Genomic DNA, 25,053 nt, shown 5'->3' on the forward strand with positions numbered 1-25,053 from the left:
ACATTACACTGTCAAATATCCCTCATGAAGTGTCCTTTCTTTGGATTGCGTGACTATAGAGTTCATAGCGTGACGTTCTGATCAATCGATGGGAAGAGATTTTCCTCATAATCCACTGGTTTTCGAAAAGTACGTTACTTTTTGTTTCACTCTCTTTTTCGCCTAAATCTCTCAACGATGAGTAAAAGGAGTGCTTCTTCGACTGTTAACCGGGAGAATAAACGACGAAAAAAGCTCACCAAAGGAGATCAAAGTGGTGAAAGTGTCACTTCGAACGAGGTGACAAGCCTAGTTGAGAAAGTTGCTCAGGAACTTCGCAAAAACGCCGATCACAAGAAAAGTAAACCCATGAAGAAATACATGAGGGATCAGTTCGAATTCTTTGGTCTAAGCAGCCCTACAAGGAAAAGCGTTTGCAAAGAATTTGTGCAACAGAAGTTGAACTCTGAGAATACTAGAAAGTTCGTTGTCCTTTTGTGGGCTAAACCAGAACGTGAATTCCAATACTTTGCTGTTGATTATCTCGAGAAGCACTTGGATGCCTCAACAGAATTCGAAGACAACATGAAGTGCATGGAACACTTGATCACCACGAAGTCTTGGTGGGACACAGTCGATGCACTCGCGAACAAAATGGTTGGACGACTTGTGAAGGAGCATCGCGATCAAGGTAAAGCTGTCATGGAAGAGTGGATCGACCACGAAAATATGTGGCTCAGAAGGACTGCCTTGCTGCATCAGCTTTCTTACAAAGAAGAAACAGACGAGGAGATGTTGTTTCGGTTCTGCAGTAAAAGAGCTCACGAGGAAGAGTTTTTCATCAGGAAGGCTATTGGGTGGGCATTGCGGCAGCACGCTTGGAGATACAGTTCCAGTGTGAAGAAATATTTGCTGAAACACAAGAAAGAACTGAGTGCCCTTAGCTTTAAAGAAGCTGCAAAACATTTGAACTTGTAAGATGACTCAACTCATTTTCTCATCACTCTTCCATATTCTAAAGGGGTCCTTTGTACCTACCCCTATACCAGACCGTGTAATAGCCCCCAGGGTCCAGGGTGGGGTGGGGTGGAACTCCGGCATAAAGATGAAAGAGGTGATCTGCATCACCTTTCCACAAGTTTGTGGATTGGAACTTCTTATGGCCCAAAAAAATTCTGATAATCGAAAATTTAATTAGGGCACCAAAAACCCCAAGAAAAATTTGATGAGAGTTTAAGCAGAAACACATGACTTTCAAGAGCTATTTGACACTCAACTGATTTAATACCTCTCAGGAGTTAAAATGTATTTTAATTTTAAGCGCTGCCAACCAAAAAGTTTCTAGTGCTGTACCTTTTAGTTATAGCCTCAAACAGCATTTCCTAACTTCAACAAAGAGTGGTACAGTCTAAGCAATGGTACTTCTCTGATCTGATTGCAACCATTTGAATATTGCATAGAGTCAACAGGAAATGTTTTCGTGGTGAAACTGATAGTACCAAGCTACATGTACAGGTATTTTTCACTTTCAGTGGTTCCAGTTATTTGAATTTGTGGGCCTACTGCTAAATCTTAAAGAGGAAGTATCACGCAAATTTACTGTCATTTCAAAACCCCAAAATGTTGTCTGTCAGCAGAAACAACAAAATAATTGTCAACTTTGTTATAAATTACCATCCCAGTGCAATAAAACTGTCAATTAGTGCCTCTAGCCAGAGACAGAGTGGGACGGTTATGATTGAAACTTGAAAAATGTTAGGCTAATGTTTTTCAAGTACTCCCATTTTTGTTTCCAAAATGCGCTAGAACAGATTACGAGTTATTCCTTTCAAGAATTGAGTTGATTTCTTTTCTCTCGTCATTCTACAATTATTAATTTTGGCAGCTGATTGAAGGTCTTATTTCATCATTTTTATCAAAAGATACCAAAAACCCCATGATACTTCCCCTTTAAGTTTGCTGCAAACTACTGATATACCACGGCACCAGATGCACAAGGTTGTGATCCAGTCAATTGCAAATGATAGCGGGATGAAAGAAAGGTTCTGTGCAAAGACTGTGGTTCCTTCATTGTCCTGTGTGGTCCTACATAATAATTATGTATCTCCCTTGTTTCTGCTTATAAAATTTATTCCCTTTGCACCACCTTCCCTTTGTATCCAAGCACCTGTTATATCATAACCAAGAAGGGGCATTGGGAGCTCCAAATGTATTTACCACCTATTTAAATCCACTTTAATTTGCTACTCCATAAAAATTACATGACCAACAACAGGTCATAAGCAGTTGATGCTGTTAACAAGATGGTTGGATTTACTGTCTTTTGGGGGGGTCAGTTGTGTGAAAACAATAACTACTTGGAAAAGTTGACTTGACTTTTGTTCAAAACTCAGGAATTGAAAACAAAGATGCCCCTCCCCATTCTTGAGGCCTGAAAATAAAATTCACCTTTCTGGCCAAAACCTTGCTCCCATGTGTTTAGCCAGGACACCTTTACCAGTAGCTAAATTAGGCCAATTTTCACTAAGTTGTCGGGTTTTTTGGTTTGGTTTGGTTTTGTTGTTGTTTTTTTTTGTTGTTGTTTTTTTTTTCAAACAAGTGGGGGTTCATTGAATAGCCGGACAGGCATCCTTCAGACTAAAACCTTCAAACTCAGCAGTCTGTGGAGTGCATTGCAGAAAGTGAGCATGTTTAGGATGCTTGGAGACCCTTTTCACTAAAACCTTGACAGCTCCTTCACCACTTTGAAAGTAGGCAGGCCATAACCTGACTGATGGCAGGTTGAAAAGGCGTGGAAAGGGTGTCTTGCACTTGTGCTCAAGAATCCCAAAACCACTCCTCTCACCCAACAACTTCCCAAGCAAGCAAGCCAGGTCATTCCCAACTACTTTTATGTAAAGACCCTGAGGAAAACGTTACAGCAGAAACAGGTGTTGTAGTGACAACGTTGTCAGATCAACGGTTGTTTATAATGGTGAAATTCCCACGCAATGTCAGGGTTCTTGTTAAGATTTGTGAAAGGATGTGATAAATTTGCAGTACTTAGCAGGTGAACGCCCTCTCCCAGGGAATGATGGGAGCGAGATGGCCGCAGGAAGAATGGCATGGAAACCAATCATGGTGGCCAACTTAAAGTTACCATTGTTTTGACGGATGAAAATGCTCAAACCAAGAGCGATTTCCTTACAGGCGATAGATTTTCAATGGGATATTATTATCTGCTGGATGTTTTAACATAATTTATGGAAATTACCAAACCAAGGATGTTTTACAAAATAGGGTGAATTTTGAAACAGTTTCAATAATTTCGGAAACATTTTTCACAATTATAGCTTGTAACATTTGTGGGAATACACAGTAAAAATAGCTGGTTACCGCCTCCTAACAAGAACTCTGAATGCAATTTCCATTAATATAAAATAATATAAACTAAAATGCAACTAAAATGTGACAGGCTACTCTACTAGACTCAATTTAAGAATGAAAGGAAGTATTTTATTGCAAGCAAAATCTTCATTACACATACAACATATGAGCCAAACTTTTTTGCTTATGAAAACTCCACATTTTAAGTCACATACATGTAGCAAATCCCAAAAACGTAAGCATATTACTGTTTTTTAATCAAATGAAGCAGGCTGCTGTAGCCTATTTGCCATTTTAATCAAATTTGACATCTGGTCTTGTGTTTTCCAGTTTCTTAAAATCAGCAATGCTGTAGAACTGCAAATCAGATAAAATGAATTGTTACTTCAGACCAATTTGTGTCTAAATTAGGGTATGCTACAACCATATAAAATAATGATAACAAATTTAATAATAATATTTCATGATTTTTCTAATACACAAATTAACCTGTGTATATTATTAAGTCCATGGTACACTGGTGTCTGTAAACTCATGATTGAAATAACAAGAAAAAGATCTCAACCAATATCATCATTCATGGTAATTTGGAATTTTCAATGTAGGTCAGGGTATACGTAAGGAAAAACCATTGAAACAGTTGAAAAGAGCACCATAAAATTAGTATTTAGGCCAACTTTGAGAGACTTCTCTGTACAAGTAGTGAAGATATAGTTCCACAAATTCAGGAATTTTGGCAGACTATTTGCATATGAATGTGTATAAAATGTTCAGACTTGATAAAACTATATCATCACTTTTTTACAAGACAAGACTCTTAACTTGGCATTTCCACTAATTGGGCAATTCCAGAAAACATCCATACCCAACAACGGACGGCTTCCATGTTTTAACCCCCGCTTGCCTTTGGAAATTCCAAAATGCGTTACCCCCCCATGCCCTCAGAATTCCATAATCTTGAACCCCCCCTCCCCTTCAGAATTTCCGGTTTTTCTGGCAAGTACGTTTTCCACTTTAGCAACGCCTATATGAACAAACGAACATGAATTTATGCCTCCTCAGGGCTGTGATCTAGCGGCGCTAGGCGACAAGCTTTACTTTTCAGCAACAAGAAAAAACCAACGGCTAGTGGCCAGGCTGTGAAAACTTATTTCTAAGTCCGAATTTGGCTATAATAATAAACACCACTTATGGCAGTTTTACTCCTCTTTGTTTTCTTGTGCTGTTTTGACGTTTACAAAGCAGAATAGCTCAAATTCAGACAGTTAAAATCTTTCAGCGATCAAATATACCGTCGAGTCTTATTGCGTCCCTTTATATGTCATGTAGTGTGCACGAAAAGTGTTCTCAACCCAAATGCTTCATGTAGTGTACATGAAATGTATCATGATCTATCGATGCTTGTCTTCTGCTTCCGCGGTCATACGTTCATGGATAATTTTATTTACGAACTACAAAAGTCTACTACAATAGCGTTTTCAAGGAACTCACTCTACACTTTTTACTCCAGAAATCCCACCTGTGGAATTCACCAGTGCCTTTGGATATCCAATCGTAAATACCCCCCATGCCCTCAGAATTCCATAATGGTGAACCCCCCCTCCCCTTCGGAAATCCTAAAAGCCGTCCGTGGTATGGTATGGATATTTTCTGGAATCGCCCATTTTAAGGTGTTCTTTTCAGCAATGTCAATGTTTTTTTGTTATCCACCCTACATCAAAATGTGAAATTACCATGACAAACAAGAATATTATTTTTGGGAACAAGGACCTCACCCGACACCCCAATTCAGCATCTCTCTAACACTCAAGTATGCTACAAAACTATGCTTCTAGTAAAAACGCTTAATAAGCAATAAAAAATATAGACTTCACATCTCACCTTCATGCACTCATTGTGCTTGATCTTTTGCCACGGGTATGGGTTATTCTTTCTGTCCCAGCTGTTTAAACAACACGTAAAAAGGAGTCACGATCGTAATAATATTATATTTGATAAAGTCAATATTTCACATTCACAGACTGAAAAAAGAGGCTTCTTAAGAACACTCCTCTTGCTTAAGTTTTTGGGCCTTCTGGGTAAGTTCAAAGACCGGTAGATTGAAATATGTTTTTCACTGTAACATTGCCAATTTGAAGAGTTTATCGACCTTTATCTGTGTCAACTATGGATCTTTTGCAAATTTATTTTAACCCTTTAAGCCCTAACAGTGATCAGCATCAAATTTCTCTTTGTAATATCAATGCTTATAATTCTAATTTAACCCCTGAGGTAATGAGAATTAAGGATATGATTACCCAAAGTGAATTTCCTTGATATTTTAATAACTTCTCTCCAGTACTTTTATAAGAAAAGTATGAGGACGAGATAGGAGAATTTGTTCTTTGATATTAGGAGTGGTGTGCCATAGAGCAAGTCCCATGATGTTACATGATTGTATATCACAGCAAGACATTAAAATAAAAACAATATGGATTGATTAACCTTTTAATCCCTAATATCAAAGAACAAATACTGCTATCTTGTTCTCATACTTTTCTTATAAAAGTACTAAGGAGAAGTTATTAAAATATCAAGAAAATTCACCTCGAGTGATCATATCCTTAAATCCCATGACCTCGGGGGTTGATCTCAGGAATGAGCATTGATATTACAAGGAAAAATTTGATGCTGATCACTGTTAGGGCTTAAAAGGTCAAAGCACACACACAGAATACTGTAGATAAGACAACAGAACAGCTCAGAAGACTTGGTATATGTAGCATCCCTACCGAACCCCCTCCCTCCCCATCCTCCCATCTGCTAGGTTTGCTATTCAGCCATGTCAGTACAATTTATGAAGACTATGCTCACATTCTCAAAACCAAAAGAATACCCAAGAGGGCAGTGGAAATCATGTCAATAGGTGGTGCAGCCTAGTGGCCAGGGTGCCAGACTTGCACTGCAATCCGGAGGTTCTAGGTTAATTCCATGCTTCTCTATGGTTCCTTGAAATAGTTTCACAATTGAAGGGGTGCCAATAAGGCCCTAACTGACTTTTGATGTAAGGTCAAATTCTCCTTTTATTTCCCAAGCGAGTACAATGAAATTTGGAAGGAGAATTTAGCTATTTATCAGAAGTCATTTAGGGCTTTGTTTCAGGCACCCCTCAATTTATTGTCCTGTGTTCAACATTCTGGATCATGGTTGTGCGTGTAAATAGTCTGCTGCATTAATTTTGTTACACAAAGGTACCTACAAATTAACAATAATAAACAAACACGGACAAGATACACACGTGCAGTCAGGATTCTTGAGGGCAAGCCTTAGTATATAACCTCCTGCACCCACACATCCAGCACCAACCACAACGAACAAAGGTATAAGCTGAAAGGAAGACAAAAACTACATATTCACTGCTTGCATTTGGGAACAACAACTACAATATTATTAATACAATATTTATGACACTAATCTGCAGATAGCTGCTGCTATTCCCTGTTTGTTAGTGAAATCATTACCAGTATGTATCAGACAAAAAGACGAGAAAAAAATGTACGGTTGCAGAAATAATCCATACCCACCCCATGGAAGGTCATCGGAAATTCCTAGGGGGAGGGTGGTCTTAAAAGCCAACATTTTAGAAGCAAAGTATGAAGATAAACTGGAATTTCCTGGATGTAGAGGCCGGGGGGAGGTGCAAAACATAACAACTTCTGTGGGGGGGAGGGAGTATATTGGATATTTTCTGGCTATTTGCGGCTACTTTAAACAAGGTAATTGGAAAAGAAATTGGAAATTTTACATAGCCGTGAAAAATGTGACTGCCCAGCCCAAGTGATAGTAAGCAAAGAATGTTAAAGAGGAAGAAGGCTACAAGCAATGACTGTAGCAAAAGGCCAAGGAAGTGAAACTTTTGTGTATGCATAGTAGGCAGAAAGCACCAAAAGAAAGACATTCCGATCAAACATGTCACGCTATTTTGCTGCATAAACCTGTAGAAATATGTCACTACTGTTATTTGGAAAGGGTACAATGTCTACAATTACATGTAGTACATAATTTTATTGTGACAATGAAAATAGACAGTGCACAGATAACCAATGTCTGTAAAGCGGGGTTGACAATGTATGAGAGTCACTTTGGACTCAGAAAAGTGTCCAGTGTCCAGATCAGGTGGATTAATTTTTAGTACATAAGATTTTTTTCAGGGTGTCCATATTAAGTAGGTATCAGTGGAGCAGGGTTCCACTGTACCTACAACGTGTATCTAGAGTGATGTGTGTTTGACCTTGAAATGATTACTGGCAAACAAACAAAACCAATAAACTAACTGTACATTAGCAATTTGATTGGTTTATTAGCAAACAAAACCAAACGTGGACAGCGGTGGTTGGTTCAATCTATTTGCCACTAACTTTCTAGCAATCAAACCATATTTCTCTTAGATGTCGCTCAGCAATCCAATATTGGTCAATCAAACAATCTATGTTCCACATTCGGCTGTTCTCTAGTGGGAAACAGAAAAGGACCTTGTCCTTGTTTTTACTTTTTTGAACTAGAGGCAGATGTAACAAACAAAAACTGCTTTGGGAAACCATCTTTCAAGGTCAAACGAAAATTGTTCTAATACTGAATGTTCAGCCGCAGTACAGAAAACAAGTGGCATCATGTATCACTTCTACAACTGTACATACACACCATCATTGTTATAAATTTAACAGACCATTTCAAACAATGAAAAATGTGTTAACGCGAAAATTAAATTGATTTTTATATGTGATCGGTCACTGATCTACCGCCTCGTCTGTATGTTGATATGATATTTCTCAAATGCGTCAGCGAACGTCACGATATAATTTCACCATAAAATCTTCTAAAATCTTGCAAATCTCTATTCTAGTTGCCCATTGGAACTGGGATTATGATTTATAAGAGTAGCTACATGCCACTAAATATTCGCAACGATACAAAAACAACCCTCGAGTTTTATCTGAGTGTTTTGAAGGCAATTAACCGGCGTACTAACTATTACGCATTCAAAGAAATCCACTTTAACCTTAACATTACTGACACAAACAAGGAATCAAGCCTAAAGGTGACGTTTCCCTTACCTCAGGGTATTTCTTTAAGTAAGCAAACACCATTTTCTTTCCTAGCTGCGACTGTACTCTCTAAAATACCACGAACAGTGCGAAGAACCTTCGGCCGACAAAATGGCGCTCGTGAAATAGGACTTGAATCAGAGGCGCGGTGGCTAAGCTTATTCGTCACAGAAGATGATCACAGAAAATTTGAGGTAAGATTTGCTTCAACTGCTCCCAAACTGTAAAATTTTTCACAATACTCACTACAGGCCACTTTTATTTCACAAACATTTATTTAAGTGTTTTTCTTCCAGTTATTTGTAAAAAGAATACGAAAATCAATCAGTAAACTTGCTTTACATGATTCGGGCAAAGAGCCAACAAGAACTGAATTGAGAGACACAAAAGCTTACTACTCTTTACTACAAAATAAGTTAAACTTAACTTAAACTTACTTGTTTTTCCTATACAGTAGACAAAGAACAAGAAAATGATTACAAGAGAGCGGTAGTACTACAAGTCTTCAAATACTAAGGACCCACTAAGCTACAAAGATCTACAAATATCTGAGAGAATCTCTACATCCTTTATTAAACGGTCCCAAAGGTTTTATTTCGTCTTTCTTGCAAACTTTTAAGCGTGCCAATTCGAGAAGAAAGATGAAATAAAACATATGGGACGGTATAGTAAATTTGTCGAAAAGTTCCAGTTGTAATATGTAAATAAACCACGTAGTAAAATGTCTCAAATTCAATTTGCCTTTTTGACCACAGAAGAGACAGAAGGACTTACCCAATCTCCTATAATTTAGGTAGTGGCAGCAGATGTGGTTTAGTTTGTAAAATGCAGGTCCAGTTTTTCCAGTTAGCAATTAGATAATGAGCTCAAGATTTTTATTGCGTGATAGCTGATGAGGGCGCAGCCCGAATCAGCTCTCACGCATAGAAATCAAGAGCGAATAATCTAATTGTTTAGTATAAATCTATTACTCGTTCAAAACTTAACAAGTAAATTATCCAAATCCTCCTCACAGACACTTCGAAAACGCTAAGAAGTGGGCTGAATTTTGTTGACAACCGCTACTCACTATCTATCACAGAATAGATAGCGGGTAGCGTAGCCAATCAGAGAATGGCATTCGTAATAGAACGCTAGTAGATGTATACTAATAAACGTTATTTGCACTCATAGCAGTCAGCACTGTGAAGTGTTTTTAATTTAGTCTTTTGATAGTAAGAGTGAGATTTGTATGGTTTGTGGCATAAACAAGAGGAAATTTTTTTAGCATAATGTGGACAGCCTTGAAGAGACAATGAATTGAGTGTCTGATGGAATGAAAACTGATCTGGCATGCCACAACCAAGACCACACGCTGAAGCCAAAAAGGCAAAAAGAAATATTATATTAAAATAATTACAACAATAAATTAAGCTGCTTAATTACGGAGTAAAAAAAACTTCTTTATTACAAGTTATAAATTTTTTACCTGCCTGATTTGTTGTCTAAACTTTTCTCTTTGTGTGCTTTTTACTTTTTATTTTTCATCCTCTAAACTTGAATTTAACTTATATTTATTTAGTACATTCATTTATCAATCTTGTAGTTTATGAGGGAGCGTAAGTCTTAATTAGCCTCTTGTTTCCTAATGGGTTTCCTTGCTATTTGTATTGTCAAGTATGGCAAAACAAATTAATCTGAATCATGAAAATTATCTGTAGTATTAATAAATGTACTTGTGCAGTAGGTAATATCTACAACCTACATTCCAATCCAATGTCTTTTTTAACATGGGCATTTCTTGTATCACAAATACGTGACAGTTGAGCACCCTACCCTCTTTTTAACAACCAATATCTTCTATACAGGTATGCAGAAATTGGTAATACCAAAGGAACATTGTGAAAGTGCATATTTACTTGTTGAATAATTTGTCACAACCAATTATGGCCCATCATAATATGCACTCACAAGTTACACAGTCTGTCTATTTCATGTAATAGTCAATAGCCAAACAGCAATAATTTGTTATTTTCAGTTGATCGAGTGACTAAACTGATCTAGAAAGCCATCATTGTGTTTACTTTGGTTTTGTTATACGTACTGTTAGTTAAACACTATAGACCTTATCAGTGCACAAATGATGGCCAATTACGTGTCATGATTATTCAAATTATATCTGAGACTGGTGTAGACTGCCAATTTAACACAAAAAATATTATTTATCTTGATTGGAAAAATGAATGACAGTATTTTACAGCTAAAAGTTAACAATTTGTTTCTTGAACTTAATGTCTTAATAATTACCCTAGTAGCCTTAAGTTTCTCTTACAAAAACCAAAATTCTAAACTATCAATAATTTATTATACAGAAAGTTAGCTTGCTAAACTCAACAAATAAATCTACATTATTTTGTGAATCTTATCCATAAGTTGTGTTTTAAAAGTACTTTAAGTTAAAACATTGTTGTATTAAATTAATATTTCAAACTTCACTGTGTCCTCGTTTTCATACCATCTTCACTGCTTGCAAGGACATTCAGTCTGATTTCTCAGCCGCAGAAGGTCTTGTGTCTTCAAGCTTTGAGTAATCAGAATGACTGTATAGCTGTGAACAGTATTGAATCAAAGTAGTTTTAGTGAAAATCACAAATAAAATTAAAAGATGCGTACATACAGTTAAGAATCTGGTGTTAACTGGAACTACCAAGGGAATAGTTCGAGTTAAAGGATGGTTGAGTAAGCAGAGCTTGTGTTGCATTTCAAGTATCCTGTAAAATGTCGTGGTTTTATCACAAATCACAAATCAGTCATTTTAGCGCAATGAGTTTGTTTTACAAGAGCCTTTTGACAACAAGGTCTAGTTTCGGAATTTAATGACAAAATTAACATACAATTTACAATCTCATTATCAATAAAGGTTAAATAATTCCCAAATCACGGCAATCTGCTTTGTTCTGACATTTTGAGGTTTACAAGCCGCCGTTTTTGAAGTAAGGTAGGGGTAGGTAGGTTACCTTTATTTATACACGATGTATATGAAAGCTGAAGGCTTGTGCGGGGTCATGTACAATACATACAATACATTACTACTAAATTAAATACAAATAGAACTAAATATTAAATACAATTAAATGCAGTGTAAAAGTGTATTAAAATGCTATCAGTGCGACTCGAAACAGATAAGCTTACATTCGAATATATACAAAATCTTCCAGTTCAAAGCTTAAGCGGTGAGGCTGATGCGGATTTATTTGTTTGAGTTATCAGATTAAATTTGAGCCATTAAGCTCTGAAAGTAAAATTAGTTTGAGTCAGCTAATAGTAAATGACTGGGAAAAAATGGGGTCAAATCCAGGGAAAAATTGTGGATTTTTTTTTTCTAATTTTAACTCACCTTTACTTGTTCGTTAGGTTTGATGTTCAACCAGGGATGCTGATTATTTGCCCTGTCCCAACTGTAAAAATATGTAAAGTCAAATATAACACCAAAGATATACTTCATTTGCATGGTCACATTATACTTTTTTTTTTATTTCTTCCATTAGTTTTTTTTTTTTTTTTTTTTTTTTTTTTTCGCTAAATACTCTCGCATGTCTTTTGTTATTGTGAAAATCATTTGAGTCACAAGAAACAAAATATTGTTGAGTACTCGCTTGGATTTAACAAAGAAACACCGAAACTTTGGGTTTCCTGAAAACGCCAAATTCTTTATCGCTCAATCCTAATATCTACACTGCTTGCATTCACTTAAACTACAAGGTTTTACGGCTTAATACTTTATTAAAAACCGTGGTGTAAACGTGTTTGTTATTCTATCCCAAGCAGGACCAGATGATTCCCTCAAAACATAAGCGATAAAATTTACCAAAATACACCAATGGGGTGTAACACAACTGGGCTTGGGAAATACTATAGGATAAAGAAATAAGTGTTTTTCCTATAATTTCAAGCTTCGAGGAGGCCGTAGCCAAAATTAAAGGAGTTGGCAAACTTGCTCACAGCTGACACAGCACAACGGTGAATAGTTATTGCATTTCTCGGAAAGACAGGAAAACGCTGAGATTAAACTTTGTTCACAAGGAAACTGTCAAAATTATTATGAGCTATGTTTGACTAAATCAACATATCATGCTAAATTTAGCTTCACAACGGCATCACATTCAGACGAGAATTATAAACACTGCTGGCACCGATTTTGAACTTGGCTAAGTCTAATAGAAAAAACATTAAAACTACAAAGAATTATCTTAGATTGTATTGTCACTCGCAATTGAAGATTGATTGCATCGTAATTTTCCTGTTTTGTTTTTCAGCGTTACATCGTAAAACCCAATATTTACCCCTCGCGTGACGTATTTGTATCAACTACCGCGCCAAGAATAGCAATTAGTTTCGCAGTCACGATTGCGCGATTCGGCTCGTGGCTTGTTCCCTTGTAAAACAAAAAAAATGTTATCCGCTCTTCAACTATACTCTCTGGTGATCGAATTTTCAAAATTTATAGAAAAACAAATAAAACAAAAGCAAAACAGAAACAAGACGTGTTAATTCTTCGATTTGCTGTGTCATTTGCAATCGTGTCAAACAATGTCAACAGTCTCGCACCCCAGAGCGGACGTGATAATTGTCACATAATAAATATTACTGTAAGACGTGTAATCCTTTTAAGGGAATTAACGCGGAAAAACAGAAGAAGGAACTGAAAAACGTTTCAATATGGAGGAAACAATTCCATCACGTGCGAATTAGCGAAACGATGATCGCAATCATTTTAAAAGTTCAACTATTGCAGGGTTGTTTCTGTTGGGTGATCATGCATAATTAGTGACATTACAAATTTTTAACACCAACCTGGCGTCAGGATTCTTCATAGCTTGCCTCACTGTGAAGCCAATACCACCAATACAAGCACTTCCAACGATCACAATCAACGGGAGAACCTGAAGAAAATCAATGAAAGTAAAAGTTACACCGTTTAGTTTTTAAGATTGACTATACACGATTAGTTTCGAAAGTTGAAAAAAATCCTCCATCGACATCGTACAAATTAATGAGGAGCAAATTAAACGTCCCTGTGGGTATGAAAGTAACTTGGCATGAGCAGATTAAAGCTTTTAAGGGCGGTGCTACACTTGGCAAAGTTTCATGTACAAATTGGCTCGCAACAGCTAAAAATAGCCGAGTGCGTTACTGCGTTGCGAATCAAGTTGGAGGAAACACAATAAAACATGCTTTACTGCACAACCTTTGAAAATTTCGTCGCAGCTTTACCACAATCGTTTCGAAAAGCAAAATTGACTTATTCCTTCCGCAGCAGTTGTGGCCAAGCTGCAAAGAAGTCAATTTTGAGGCGTTACGTAGTAAAAACACAAAAGCCAACAAGTTACACTAAATATTTCTCAGCATGTTCTGGTGTAAAGCCACCTCGGTAGCTAGACCAGTGCCTGCCTTGTGACTGAGATCGAATTTAGTGTTATCGGAAAAAATGATCAGAAAAAGGGTTTATCTCCTATGAAATACTGGCCACCAACAGATAACCACGCGCTAAACCCGACATTCTTATGCCTTGGGAAAACCGAATTTTTTGACCAAAATAGCAGAAATGCAAGTATGATTCAAAGCCTGTTATGTGCTGTTTTGAAATGGTTATTGTATCCTGCGGTTGATTTCAGTGTAAGCTATTTCCAGAAAGAACATGATCTTCAAAGTTTAGAATATTTTACAGGTGAACAAAACAAGCCTATGATTTGTCTGGTGCTTGTCTCGCTTCATATTTACTTTGTGGTTGTTTGGGTTTTTGAAGTCGCATAAATTTACCAAACGGACCACTGAAAATTCTGAATATTCATTTTCCTGTTGAAAACATGTTCATAGGTCCTGAAAAAAACATTTGATCTTTGAATCTATCTCTGGAAAAATGTTTGGATAACAATAATGAAAGAATTACGTGGATTCAAATGCTCCTTCCGCATTTCAGCTGTTCCTGAATTCTTGGAAATAATTATAACATATTCAAGGTAATTTCAACTCCCCTTCCCTGCCAAATAACCTCTATGTTTTCTACCTTTAAAAATAAGCAAGATAAAGAAATTTAGTCAAAATAACCTATAAAAATGCAATTTCTCTTTAAAAACGCAATGGGTTCGTTAATTCGTCTTTGTTTTCTAAGAAGCGGATACTTAAAATGATGGTTCGTGTTCGACTGCACGACATGCTTTGAAAATTACGTTTAGAACTAGCAGGAAAAAAAAAAAGGCCCCTTACCTCGGGTGCTTTCTTGATAACAGCAAGAACCATTTTCCTTGATCACTTGAACGCGTTTAAACTGTAAGAATTTACAGCAACTGGCAATCGCTTGATAAATATTCCGAGCGAACCGAACCAACTCGTCCCTTGAAATAATTAACCTATCCTCTTCCTTGTCGAAAACTTTATGTGACACATGTGACGTCACGTCCTTCTTCGCTCACTCATTACGTCATTTGCCTCGTTCCCGCCCCGGGGAACGAGCGAAGTGGCACGTTTCAGGCAAACTTCGTCCCCAGGGTCTTCTCGGAAATGGCTAATTTGGATTCGCGAAGACCCTGGGAACAAGGTTGCCTGAAGATTACGCCTGGCTGCTCAGCAAACCAAGATGGCGGCCACAAGGCTTCTCGCTGGTTGCAGCCGATCGAAGGTTAGTTTAGTTTAAGTGTCGTTTGTTTGGTAATTTTAGAATCTCAATATAACTTGTAAGTCTTTGTCTATTAATCTTATAAAATCAGTGAAGATTACTTTAAAAGAGAGACTATGGCTGGACTGGTAAAACTATTGGCTCTTCTCGTCAGTACCCTATTGAGACCGCTTACGAGATTGTGTAAGGAAAATTCAATCTGTATAACGACAGAATATCCCACTACTTTTGAAATGTGTGCCTTAAAGTTCTGAAAACACAATATGAGGCCCTGTTAGGAACGCTTGTCAAGTAGTTAGCTAGCTAGGTTTCTTCCCAAAGATGCCAACCTCAGCTCTTGGGCTAGAGATATTGGGCTTTTTTTTTTGTGTTTGATCTCCCCACCCACAATCTTCAGACCATTCCTACTGCCACCCCCCCCCCCCCCCTCCCTCACTGCTCAACAAAGCAAACACTATAATATTGAACTTTTCAGCGAAAAGAAAATGTAAAAGAATAGATAAAAAAGATTTGTGGATCAAGCCTTTCTCGTTTGTAATGGCTCTTAAAAGAGCCGTTTGCATTTGTTTGGCGTTAGAGAGGCATTTCAAAACTTTTGACGGAGCTCACACAGGTTTGCCTCTAGAACATCCCTACTGTCTACCATTAAGGTGATGTTGTCTCTCAGACCAAAATAGGTTTCTACTATCTGTCTTAAATAATCCTCTCCCAGTACAGCTGTGGTTATCGCAGAGGTGTTTTTCAAGACATGTAGCAATGCCTTTCGATGTTCTTCAAAGGTTTCCAGGAAATCGAGGTGATCGTCACTAATACGGTTTATCGCTTCCACGACTTCCATCTTGGTGGTACAGTGAAATTTTAAAGCGGGAAGCAAGTCAAGATTTTGCATACGGCAAGAGACCATAGTCTCTTGCATACGGGTATTAAAATGCAGATTAAAATGCAAATTGGTCATTAAATTGGCACCAATGTCGCTAAGCAATAAAAAAGTGAACTTCTATACTTGCCCAAGACTGACTTTTCTGAAGAAAAATACCACGGAAAATGCTTACAAGAGCATCTCTGAGCCTCTAGATTTCAAACTTTTCTGGTGGAGGGGGGGGGGGGGGCATGCCCCCACATCCCCCTTAAGCAACTTGTGCCTTCGGTGTTGAGACTTGCCTCGTCTTGTTCTGAAGTCTGACTACGGCCCTGACTACCACTACCAAATGGCACGAATTGACCACCCCCTCCTACATGTACTCCTACTTTTTATTATAATGTGTGGTTCCGGAAAAATTATATCCATACCCCCACCACGGAGGGAATTGGAAATTCCAGAGGGGTGGGGGGGTCGATGGCCCAGGAAATTCCAGAGGGGAGGAGGGGTGAATTGTTGGATACGTTTCCAGAGGGTCAACTTCACGTTCATGTCAGACATAATTATTCAAAATTGTAACTTACCAACTTAGCAACTTCATAGATCTTTCTTGAAGACGTAACTTTGTTTAATTGTTTTAGAGAAACCCTTGTTACAGCGCGCGCGCTCTTTGATAACCCATATTTCTCCTCGTGTAGGCAGTTCTTGATATTTCTAAAATGTTCACATCAAACTGATTTTTGAGGCGTTCTTTTGAAATAAAACTTTTCCAGAGGGGGGTGGGGGTGTATTCTGTAGTTGAGGAATTTCCAAAGGGGTGGGGGGGTCAAAAAAATACCTCGAAAATGGAAAATCCTGGGGGGTGGGGGGGTCCTATGTGAAATTCCCTCCATGGTGGGGGTATGGATATTTTCTGGAACTACACAATATTTAGTGTTTATTCTTAGCTTTTTTTAAGTTCCAATAGCTAGCAAACTTCATTGTCATTGCTAGCAGGTACGGACTTCACTGGCATCCCAAAGCGTGCAGGACTTTAACAATAAGGATATTGTGCAGTGACTTCTCAGAGGAACACCCCTTCCCCCCCACCCCCACCTCTTGAGCAGAGAAACATTCACATCCCAAGCTCCTCTTGTTGCCCCCTTCACCCATCCCCTTAGGCAAAGCTCTGGACCCACCACTAATGTTTGTTTCAGTCTGTTGATCTGTGGCCGCTGATCATAATCTGAAAATGGATTTTACCCACAGTCACTTTCATGGAAGCTGTTTTATTAAGGGTGGTGTTACTATTAGAGATTACATAACTAGAAATATCCTGAAAGTAAGTTGTTTTTGGAATTTTACAGTATTGTTTTAGTGATACCAGTCATTTGGCCATGCTTCTCCTAACTAAAGACGGATCGCAGACTTTCACAAACAGTCTGATCCTTACATTATAATAACAAAGCTACGTCATATGAATAATACATTATTTTGGGCACAGGTATGCAGCCTTTCAACTATCTTCAGAGCTCACGATTCCATGGTCTCATCCATTTTACTGATACAAACAAGGCCAAAAATGAGCAAAACGTCACCTTTTCCTAAAAGGAGCAATCCGATGAAGAAGGACCGACAAGCCATGATCAAATCAATGCCTGGAATGATGAAAGGGAATGACGATGGACGAAAGATGGACAGGCCTATGCTAATCGACAGTCCAGGTATTTGAGTTAAAATGTTCAGTGAATGTATTTTTATTCAGGAAATATTTGTTTACAATGTTCAAGGTTTATGGACTTTGAAAAAGATCAGTCCAGGGTTTGCAAGCCAGCTGGCGAGCTGTTTGCTGACATGTTAAAATGATAGGATAAGGTCTGCTTTGATTGACATTCAAATTTAAAATCTAACTAAAAGTGATGTGTCATGACGTATAAGTCATTGATTGATGACTGAGCACATACCGAATCATCAATGTTATCTATCTTTATGCTTTTCGAAACCATGTTAGCTATATTTTGTTCCATCTTAATAAACTTCTATTCTAAATTTGAGTATGTTTACTGTACTCACTTTAAAGATTTTTTTCATTTTATTTTTATTATTTATTTATTTATTATTTTTTTTTTTTTTTAATTTTTAAACTTTAAGATGCTCAGTGACCCTTTTGGCCATCCACAAATGCATTAGGGTGATTGAGCCATTTCCCCACCCCCCACCCCTCCACCCCCTGCAGCTAAGCATTGATAGGGGTTTTGCAAGTATGACTCCCTTCCAGTTGGTTAAGAGAGGCCAACCTATATAAGAATTTGCTGTCTGCAGGCCTGTCCACAATAACCTGCCTTAAAAACTGAAGTTGGGGTGCAGCATCAAAGTCCGATAATCACTACCACGCCAAGCAGTAGGCATCTATAAAGATTTACCCATTTTCAGAACAAAACAGGATGAATTGGTCCTCTTCTACTCCAGTACTTATCTGCCAGCTTGTAACTTTAAAATTCCTGCTATATTATGAGGATAAGAGAATTGTGTCTTGTACCTTTCAGGAATGATATTTAGCAGCTACCTGCCAATTAGAAGATTTCACTTTTTTACACCAAACGTGAGTTGGAATCAAAACAATACATAGTTTCAAAAAGTACATACTTGTTGTTAAGACGCACTGTAAAACTACACAAATATGGTCATGGTACACTGAGTATTTGTTGTCTGTAGCGAACAGATATCTTGTAAGAAACGTAACTTCGTGTTTTCAATGAAACAATGATATTTTTTATTATCCCATTCATCCTTGTTGGATATGAGATGATTATAGCCAACTCGGCACTACACTCCTCTTTAGCTATCTTTCATTTCGTATCCAACATGCACTCGTGGAATACCAAGTAATTAACGTGTTAATTAAGGTGTTCGAAATAAGCACGACTTAAATTAACGTGAATTGAAGTTAAAATTACTTCCCAATACAGGAAATTAATGCTAAAGAAGTACTAAAATTTCACAATAAGGGAAATCAACATGAACTACACAGAGACAACAGGAACAAATTTAAATTAACGCTAAGTGTAAAGATCTGAAATGCAAACAGTGGTCATTGAATTGTTCCTAAACATGTGACCACTTTGAATATTCTTCACAGTGTTAATGATACCAGTGGATATCCACCCTGATAAAACTATTATTTTTCCTTTCTGGAGTGTATCGAGAATTTGGTGCGAAAATAGTGGAATAAGTGGTCGCAGAAATTAATGTGCCACTTAATTAATGGTGTGGATATTAACGCTAACTAAAATTAACGCCACTTAATTAAAATCTGCGTTAATTTCCTATAATAAGGTAAGTAAGGTAAGTGTTATGATTTTATGCTGGTTTTTTTCAACATTCCTGTTTTCATTTCATAGGGTATAAAGGAAAGATGGAATGCTTTCAAAAATGGTTTGTGGACTATTTATAGGTAAGGCAATGATTACATTCATAATAAATTAGTTCATAGCAAGAGAATTCACAAAATACTAGGTTTCAATGATGCCATAGCACAGTATTAAAACCTTTCAGTAAGACCACTTTGAATTAATTTTCATTTTGATTAAAGGTGACAGTCTCATTGAATCCCAATTATTTTATTCACACTTGTACTGGACTTTTTTTCATAAACTACAATTTATTAATTTTGATGGTTTGGGTTGTTAATCCTTTGGGTATTGGGGTCACTGAATCTGTGTTTAGTGTAGCTTTCATTTAAATAATTTTGCTTCACATGGCTTACAGGAAGATCATTTGAGGTAATGATACGACTTTGTGTATAAATAAAGATTAATGATGGTGATAATGATGATGATGAAGATGATGACGATGTCACAAGTTACCAAATGAAGTTAAAAATTTTAATGGAAAAATTAAATAAATTATGGTAGCTGTAGAAAAATCAAGCCATTGTTCATTGATGGTGGCCTACATGTATTTCTTTTCAAATAGTGCCTGGATTTGGTTAATTTTCTGAACCTTCTGTCAATCAGACCAAAACTTTGTTTTCACTCTTTAAAGTTTCATCTTTTATGTATACAAAAAGAAGTTCAAATTTAAGGGAAAAGGACCCCTTCCCCTCCCTCCTAAGTAGTCACACCCATAGCACAGGGTTTCACTATTGTTACAACATACTGGGAGAGCCTCTGTTTCTGATTTTCCCAACATGCTGTAGTAACATTTAAAAAATGTAAATTTTGTTCTAACTTTAAGATTTCTCTTTTACTTTTCTCCAGCCTTGCCCATGTCCGGAAACATTGTAAGCCTTTCAAGTTGAAAGAATTTGGCCAAGAAGCTCAAAACATTTACATTGGTGTGAACAATGCACTCGTAAGGTTTGTGTGAATTGTTTAATCAATTTACTTAGAATTTTTGAGTACATGAAGAAATGAGGTGACAGCTTGGGTTAATGTTAGAACGGGATGTGACATTTTTACAAATTAGTACATGTATGATTGACACTTGAAATGGAAGAAGAAAGATAGACAAGAAGAGACGAGAGATCAAGGCAGTGCGCCTGGAAAATTGTGTACTAGTGAAGAGACGTGAGTAAAACTTGCACTTGACAGGGAGAATCATGATAATAAGTTATACTGTGAGTGAAGTGTACCATCACAAACTTTGGTACAATATGTTTGTCAGAGGCGTGAAGCATTCTCAAACATGACCTGTAGAATCCATACGTTTTTAAGCTTCAGACCTACATGGTTAAAATCACTTCCAGTACCCATTTCCAAACCAGAATGTCTCAACAACCGTACCCTTTCGGGGTTGTCTCATATCCATTTGGCCTAGATAAGGGAGCACCCCAAGGAAGAAAGAACTTTCCTTAGCAACATATTTATGATAGTTAACATTGCCACCCAGCCCCCTTCCCCCCCCCCCCCCCTAGCCCCTTTTCCCTACCACCTACTCACCCACACACACTTTTCGTGCCCTTATTTTGAAGACCCTGATAGTGTGACTGGCCAAACTTTTAACTGTCATCATCGAGTTTGGTAGATAGATAGTTAGTTGATAATGATAATTATGTAGCTGATGGAAATACCGTGTATAAATGTATCTTATTCAATGGTTTTACATATAATACGCGCAGATATTTTGATAGTTGCGTAGTATCTTTCCGAGCCCCAAAGGGGCAAGGAAAAATACAAGCAATGAGCAAAATGCCTGTGGGTATTATTTAAAACCATCGAATAAGAGATTTATTATTCCACTACAAAAATATTTTGTTATTTTGGCTTTTCTTTTCTAGAAAGAGTGTTGAAATACACCCGGCATTATGTATCTATCCATCAGTTTTGGTTCGTGAGAATGATTGTAAACTCTCTGTTGTAAACCAGTCAAGCCAGGACACTACAGTAAATTATGGTATTATATTTTGCGCATTTTTTTTTACCTTATTTGGTCAAATGACATAATAGTGGAATAATAAATAAATTTATCCTATCCTAGCCTATCCTATCCTATCTGATCTAATCTGAAGGCTGGTGCCTTACCAAAGAAGCTTCAAAACTGCATGATTATTACAGAGTGCAATTGTATTTATTATCCATTTTCTTTTTGCAGTAAGGACAAACAAAAACTTCAGGATCTAGCTACAAGCTCAGTTTACTTGGTAAGCTTTGTTTAACTTGCCCTTAGACTGTCATTTGCATGGTGTAAGTTTGGTCACACATTAACCCTTTAACCCCTAATATCAAAGAACAAATTCTCCTATCTTGTCACCATACTTTTTTTCTTATAATGGTACTGGGGAGAAGTTTTAGTAGAATCTTTAGAAAATTCACCTTGGGTGATCATATCCTTAATTCTCATGACCTCATGGGTTGAATAAGCATTGATATTCGTTGATATAAGGAGAAATTTGATGCTGATCACTGTTACCCTTAAATGGTCAACAGGTCTTTCCTTGTCACGTTTCTCCCAGGAAAAAATTAACTAAGGAAAACTAAAATATAGCTCGATCACAGGTTAACACATTACGAAGAAACGCTACTTAGTTTTATATTTATTTCGGTATCGGATATGGCATGCTTTGTTATCGAACATTTTCAAGTTTGAATAGAGGTGACATGGATTTTAACAACCTTCATCGGTTGCTTCAGTGTTTGAGGACGTAATGTCCAGTTGCTTGCCATGTGTTGTCCAACACTTATAATTCAGCCATTGAGAGTTTTGAAACCCAAAGTCACAAGAATCAATTTTTCCAAGAAATGACCTGAGCTATAATCCAGGACTAGAAAACTAAGTCTCCTGGGTACAATTTCAAATATTTTTCGGAGTGCATACCCCAGACCCCCTAAAAGCTCGTACCCTAGACAATCGCTTTACGCCCCATGGCGCGAACATCCCCGTCCTGTGCTTTTCGGGATAGACCCGGTATTCTCCAACACTGTTGAAAACTCTGTATCTCTTACACAGGGTCCCACGGTCAGGGAATTTTCCATCGTCCGAACACAAGTTTCTAACTTCCCTCTGTATGTATTCTCTTAGTCTCTCAGGAAAGAGTTCTTCACCCCAGATAAAAACATTCATTGGCGTTACGTGTCGACATTATCAAGGCCTAAGGTCGTTCACGTCAGAGCAAACCCCGTTGAAGACAAGTCCAACGTTTTTGCTCAAATTACTGTCAGGCTCCACTCAAAACAGGTAGGAAGACCGGCTTCGCAATAATGAATTAATGTAGTCTGTTTAGGTGTTCTCAAAAAATAACGCGCGTCAAAAACAAAATTCCGATTGAGAAGACGAGAAGATTACCTTTCCGTTTACCACCACAACAGTTTTTTTTTCTTGGAAGCCTTGTTTTCATCGCTTCTCACAAACTACTAGCTACATGCGCCTTCAGACGCAATTAATCACAAAATTATCGTCTTTGCCGAAGAACTTATCACTGAAAGGCAGTGACTGTAGACCACGAAGTAGACCTCGTAGGGTCAGCGCTGTCAAAGCTCCAGCCGCAGGCAGACTTCTTTTATTATTATTATTATTATTATTTATTTATTTATTTTTTTTTTTTTTCGCGCACTTAAGATCCTTTCCGTGACAGACTGGTAACTAACAAGATAACACTCCGGTTAGCCGTTACATTCAGGGTTAGGATACCTTGCCAGAAAATTGAAAAGTCTGGTAGCCAGTCGTTGGTAGTCCAGTGGTAAGGTTCCCGCTTGGGAATCCGACGACTCGGGTTCGAGTCTTCTTGGGACCATCTCGTTTTTTAGCTTAAAAAAGTAGCAGAAAGTATCTAAGTGTGGCTCGTATAGTATCCACCATTTTGAAGAAGTCGTAACAAAAATTGCCCGGGAAGGGGTGAGTGGGGATGGGTACTGCTGGAGTTGACCTGTGCGTTATGCCGGGATTACGATCATTGTATGGGTAATTTGATCTTTTAACGAAATGTTTAAAACACGAGCAGCAGTGTTTTATTGGGATTTAAAGGGGTTTTTTTTAGAGTTTTTTTGAACGGCTTCAAAAACATTCCTGGAAAAGCGTGTGTCAAGAGAGTTCAGAACAATGATGCTTTTGTCAACGTTGGAAATTAGCATACGAGAAAAACATAAAACACCGCATACTAATAAGGAGGAGGTTTTATCGGGTTTTTAAACCACTACACGTGATGTTTTATCGACCATTTGATAGCTCAATGGCCTTATGAATTATTAATGAGTTGTTGAATGAATGAATTGAATTGTTCTCTTTTTTTATTTGTTGCTTGAAGGTTTTCGCCATCAAAGATAAACATGGACGCCACGTTTCAGGAAGTGATAAACAAGTCAAGGAAGTTGTAGACTTTGTGGTGTTTGAACGACACCTTACCAATAAATACGGCAAGTGGAAAGTGTGCGGGAAGCTGATAGCGCCTGTAGTTATGAAAAGACGAGATACTGAACAACAACAGCTAACTGGCAAGAATGTGCCGTCAGTGTAGAGGAAAGCAAATCGTTTAATAGAGAGTTTAAGAAGCTACTACGGCGAGGGCAACGAGAACGTCACAAAAAGACAGGATATAATGAGAAAAACAAAGGCCCTGCACGTGCGTTATGAATTTTGGTACATTTCTCCACCGTGCTCGACCAAACCACAACGTGAAATGACTAGATTCAAGGCTTTGCGGAGAACGTGAGCACATGACGGTAAATTTTTCAATCTCTGTCTCAACTTGAACGCCGTTTCCACCAGTTCTGTGACTGGATAGTTCAGCCACATTGTACAAGTTGAACGAATTGGAATAATCGCAAAGTAGTACAAGTAACGCGAAATTGTATTTTAAAGCGACGTGTTCGTTGGCGTTGCCGTTGTGGTTTCTTAAAGTCCCTTTTTTCAAAGATTTCAAAGCAGAGGAAAAACAAAGTACTGTTCAGTTGCTGTTACTTCAGTAGTCGTGAATTTTATCCGGAATTAATGAAGAAGTTAGAGGCACCATTTCATGATAATAAACTGCACTACCCTTTGATTTGATTGGTCACTGAACTAGTTTGCTGTTGCACTAAAAGAGACAAAAGTTATTGGCGCCCAATCCCTCCCTTGAGTACCCCAATCTTAATAGCAACTTAACGTACATCTTTCCACACCCCACTCCCCTAATACAGTTAATTTGACACGTCGGCATTTTCTTTCGACAATTCACAGAATTCCCTTGATGAGGAATTTGATCCGGTATAATGACTATTTGTTGATACGCGAAATCAAAAGTGAGAACCACCTTACACCGCCTAAAGCCTGGTTCCCACTTGTGAGATGAGCACAAGCATAAGCATGAAAAAAATCGTGTGGAAACGGCATGAGATAAGCGCGAGTTAAGCATAAGTATTAGCACAAGAAAAATAAACTTTTTCCAATCCTTGTCCTTGTGCTTATCTCACGCTTGTGCTTATTTCATAAGTGGGAACCGGCGTGAGGTATCTTGAATCAGTTTCCAGATCTCCTCCAACGTTACTGCGCTTGCGTATGCCTTATTTTCTTGTGCTTGTTTCACATGTGGGGACGTCGCAAGCACAAGTGGGAACCAGGCTTAACAAAACACCACAGGAAAGTACAGACTTGCTTTAAAGTCGAGCTAAGAGAGTGCGAAACGCGATTGTCAGAGCTTGAGCGAGCGAGCGCGGAGC

General features: G+C 37.8%; 4 protein-coding genes and 1 long non-coding RNA gene across 5 annotated transcripts; 2 read left to right on the plus strand and 3 right to left on the minus strand.

Moving 5' to 3' along the window:
- Nucleotides 1-43: 43 nt before the first annotated feature.
- On the plus strand, nucleotides 44-1,101 carry LOC146463997 (uncharacterized). Its single transcript, XM_085083812.1, has one exon. The coding sequence runs from the start codon at nucleotides 178-180 to the stop codon at nucleotides 955-957; it is 780 nt and encodes a 259-aa protein (XP_084939938.1). The 5' UTR covers nucleotides 44-177; the 3' UTR covers nucleotides 958-1,101.
- Nucleotides 1,102-3,452: 2,351 nt separating this feature from the next.
- LOC146463998 (cytochrome c oxidase subunit FA4-like) lies at nucleotides 3,453-8,587 on the minus strand. Its single transcript, XM_085083814.1, has 4 exons — nucleotides 8,439-8,587; nucleotides 6,623-6,711; nucleotides 5,227-5,287; nucleotides 3,453-3,702 (listed from the first exon to the last, which is right to left on the minus strand). Exons 1-4 carry the CDS (start codon nucleotides 8,469-8,471, stop codon nucleotides 3,640-3,642), a joined length of 246 nt encoding a protein of 81 aa, XP_084939940.1. The 5' UTR covers nucleotides 8,472-8,587; the 3' UTR covers nucleotides 3,453-3,639.
- Nucleotides 8,588-9,942: 1,355 nt separating this feature from the next.
- On the minus strand, nucleotides 9,943-14,828 carry LOC146463999 (cytochrome c oxidase subunit FA4-like). Its single transcript, XM_085083813.1, has 4 exons — nucleotides 14,676-14,828; nucleotides 13,263-13,351; nucleotides 11,806-11,866; nucleotides 9,943-11,016 (listed from the first exon to the last, which is right to left on the minus strand). The coding sequence occupies exons 1-4, from the start codon at nucleotides 14,706-14,708 to the stop codon at nucleotides 10,948-10,950; spliced, it is 252 nt and encodes an 83-aa protein (XP_084939939.1). The 5' UTR covers nucleotides 14,709-14,828; the 3' UTR covers nucleotides 9,943-10,947.
- Nucleotides 12,000-12,315, minus strand: LOC146464000 (uncharacterized). Its single transcript, XR_014856754.1, has 2 exons — nucleotides 12,188-12,315; nucleotides 12,000-12,147 (listed from the first exon to the last, which is right to left on the minus strand). It is a non-coding gene; the product is annotated as an uncharacterized LOC146464000 (long non-coding RNA).
- A 191-nt stretch (nucleotides 14,829-15,019) lies between the features above and the next one.
- LOC146464001 (large ribosomal subunit protein mL45-like) lies at nucleotides 15,020-24,018 on the plus strand. Its single transcript, XM_085083811.1, has 8 exons — nucleotides 15,020-15,087; nucleotides 17,427-17,646; nucleotides 18,469-18,524; nucleotides 19,324-19,376; nucleotides 20,182-20,280; nucleotides 21,515-21,563; nucleotides 22,442-22,597; nucleotides 23,664-24,018. The coding sequence occupies exons 1-8, from the start codon at nucleotides 15,046-15,048 to the stop codon at nucleotides 23,871-23,873; spliced, it is 885 nt and encodes a 294-aa protein (XP_084939937.1). The 5' UTR covers nucleotides 15,020-15,045; the 3' UTR covers nucleotides 23,874-24,018.
- Nucleotides 24,019-25,053: the final 1,035 nt, after the last annotated feature.

Source organism: Pavona decussata, unplaced genomic scaffold (genome assembly GCF_977016875.1).
Source record: "Pavona decussata unplaced genomic scaffold, jaPavDecu1.1 SCAFFOLD_170, whole genome shotgun sequence".
Classification (NCBI taxonomy): domain Eukaryota; kingdom Metazoa; phylum Cnidaria; class Anthozoa; order Scleractinia; family Agariciidae; genus Pavona; species Pavona decussata.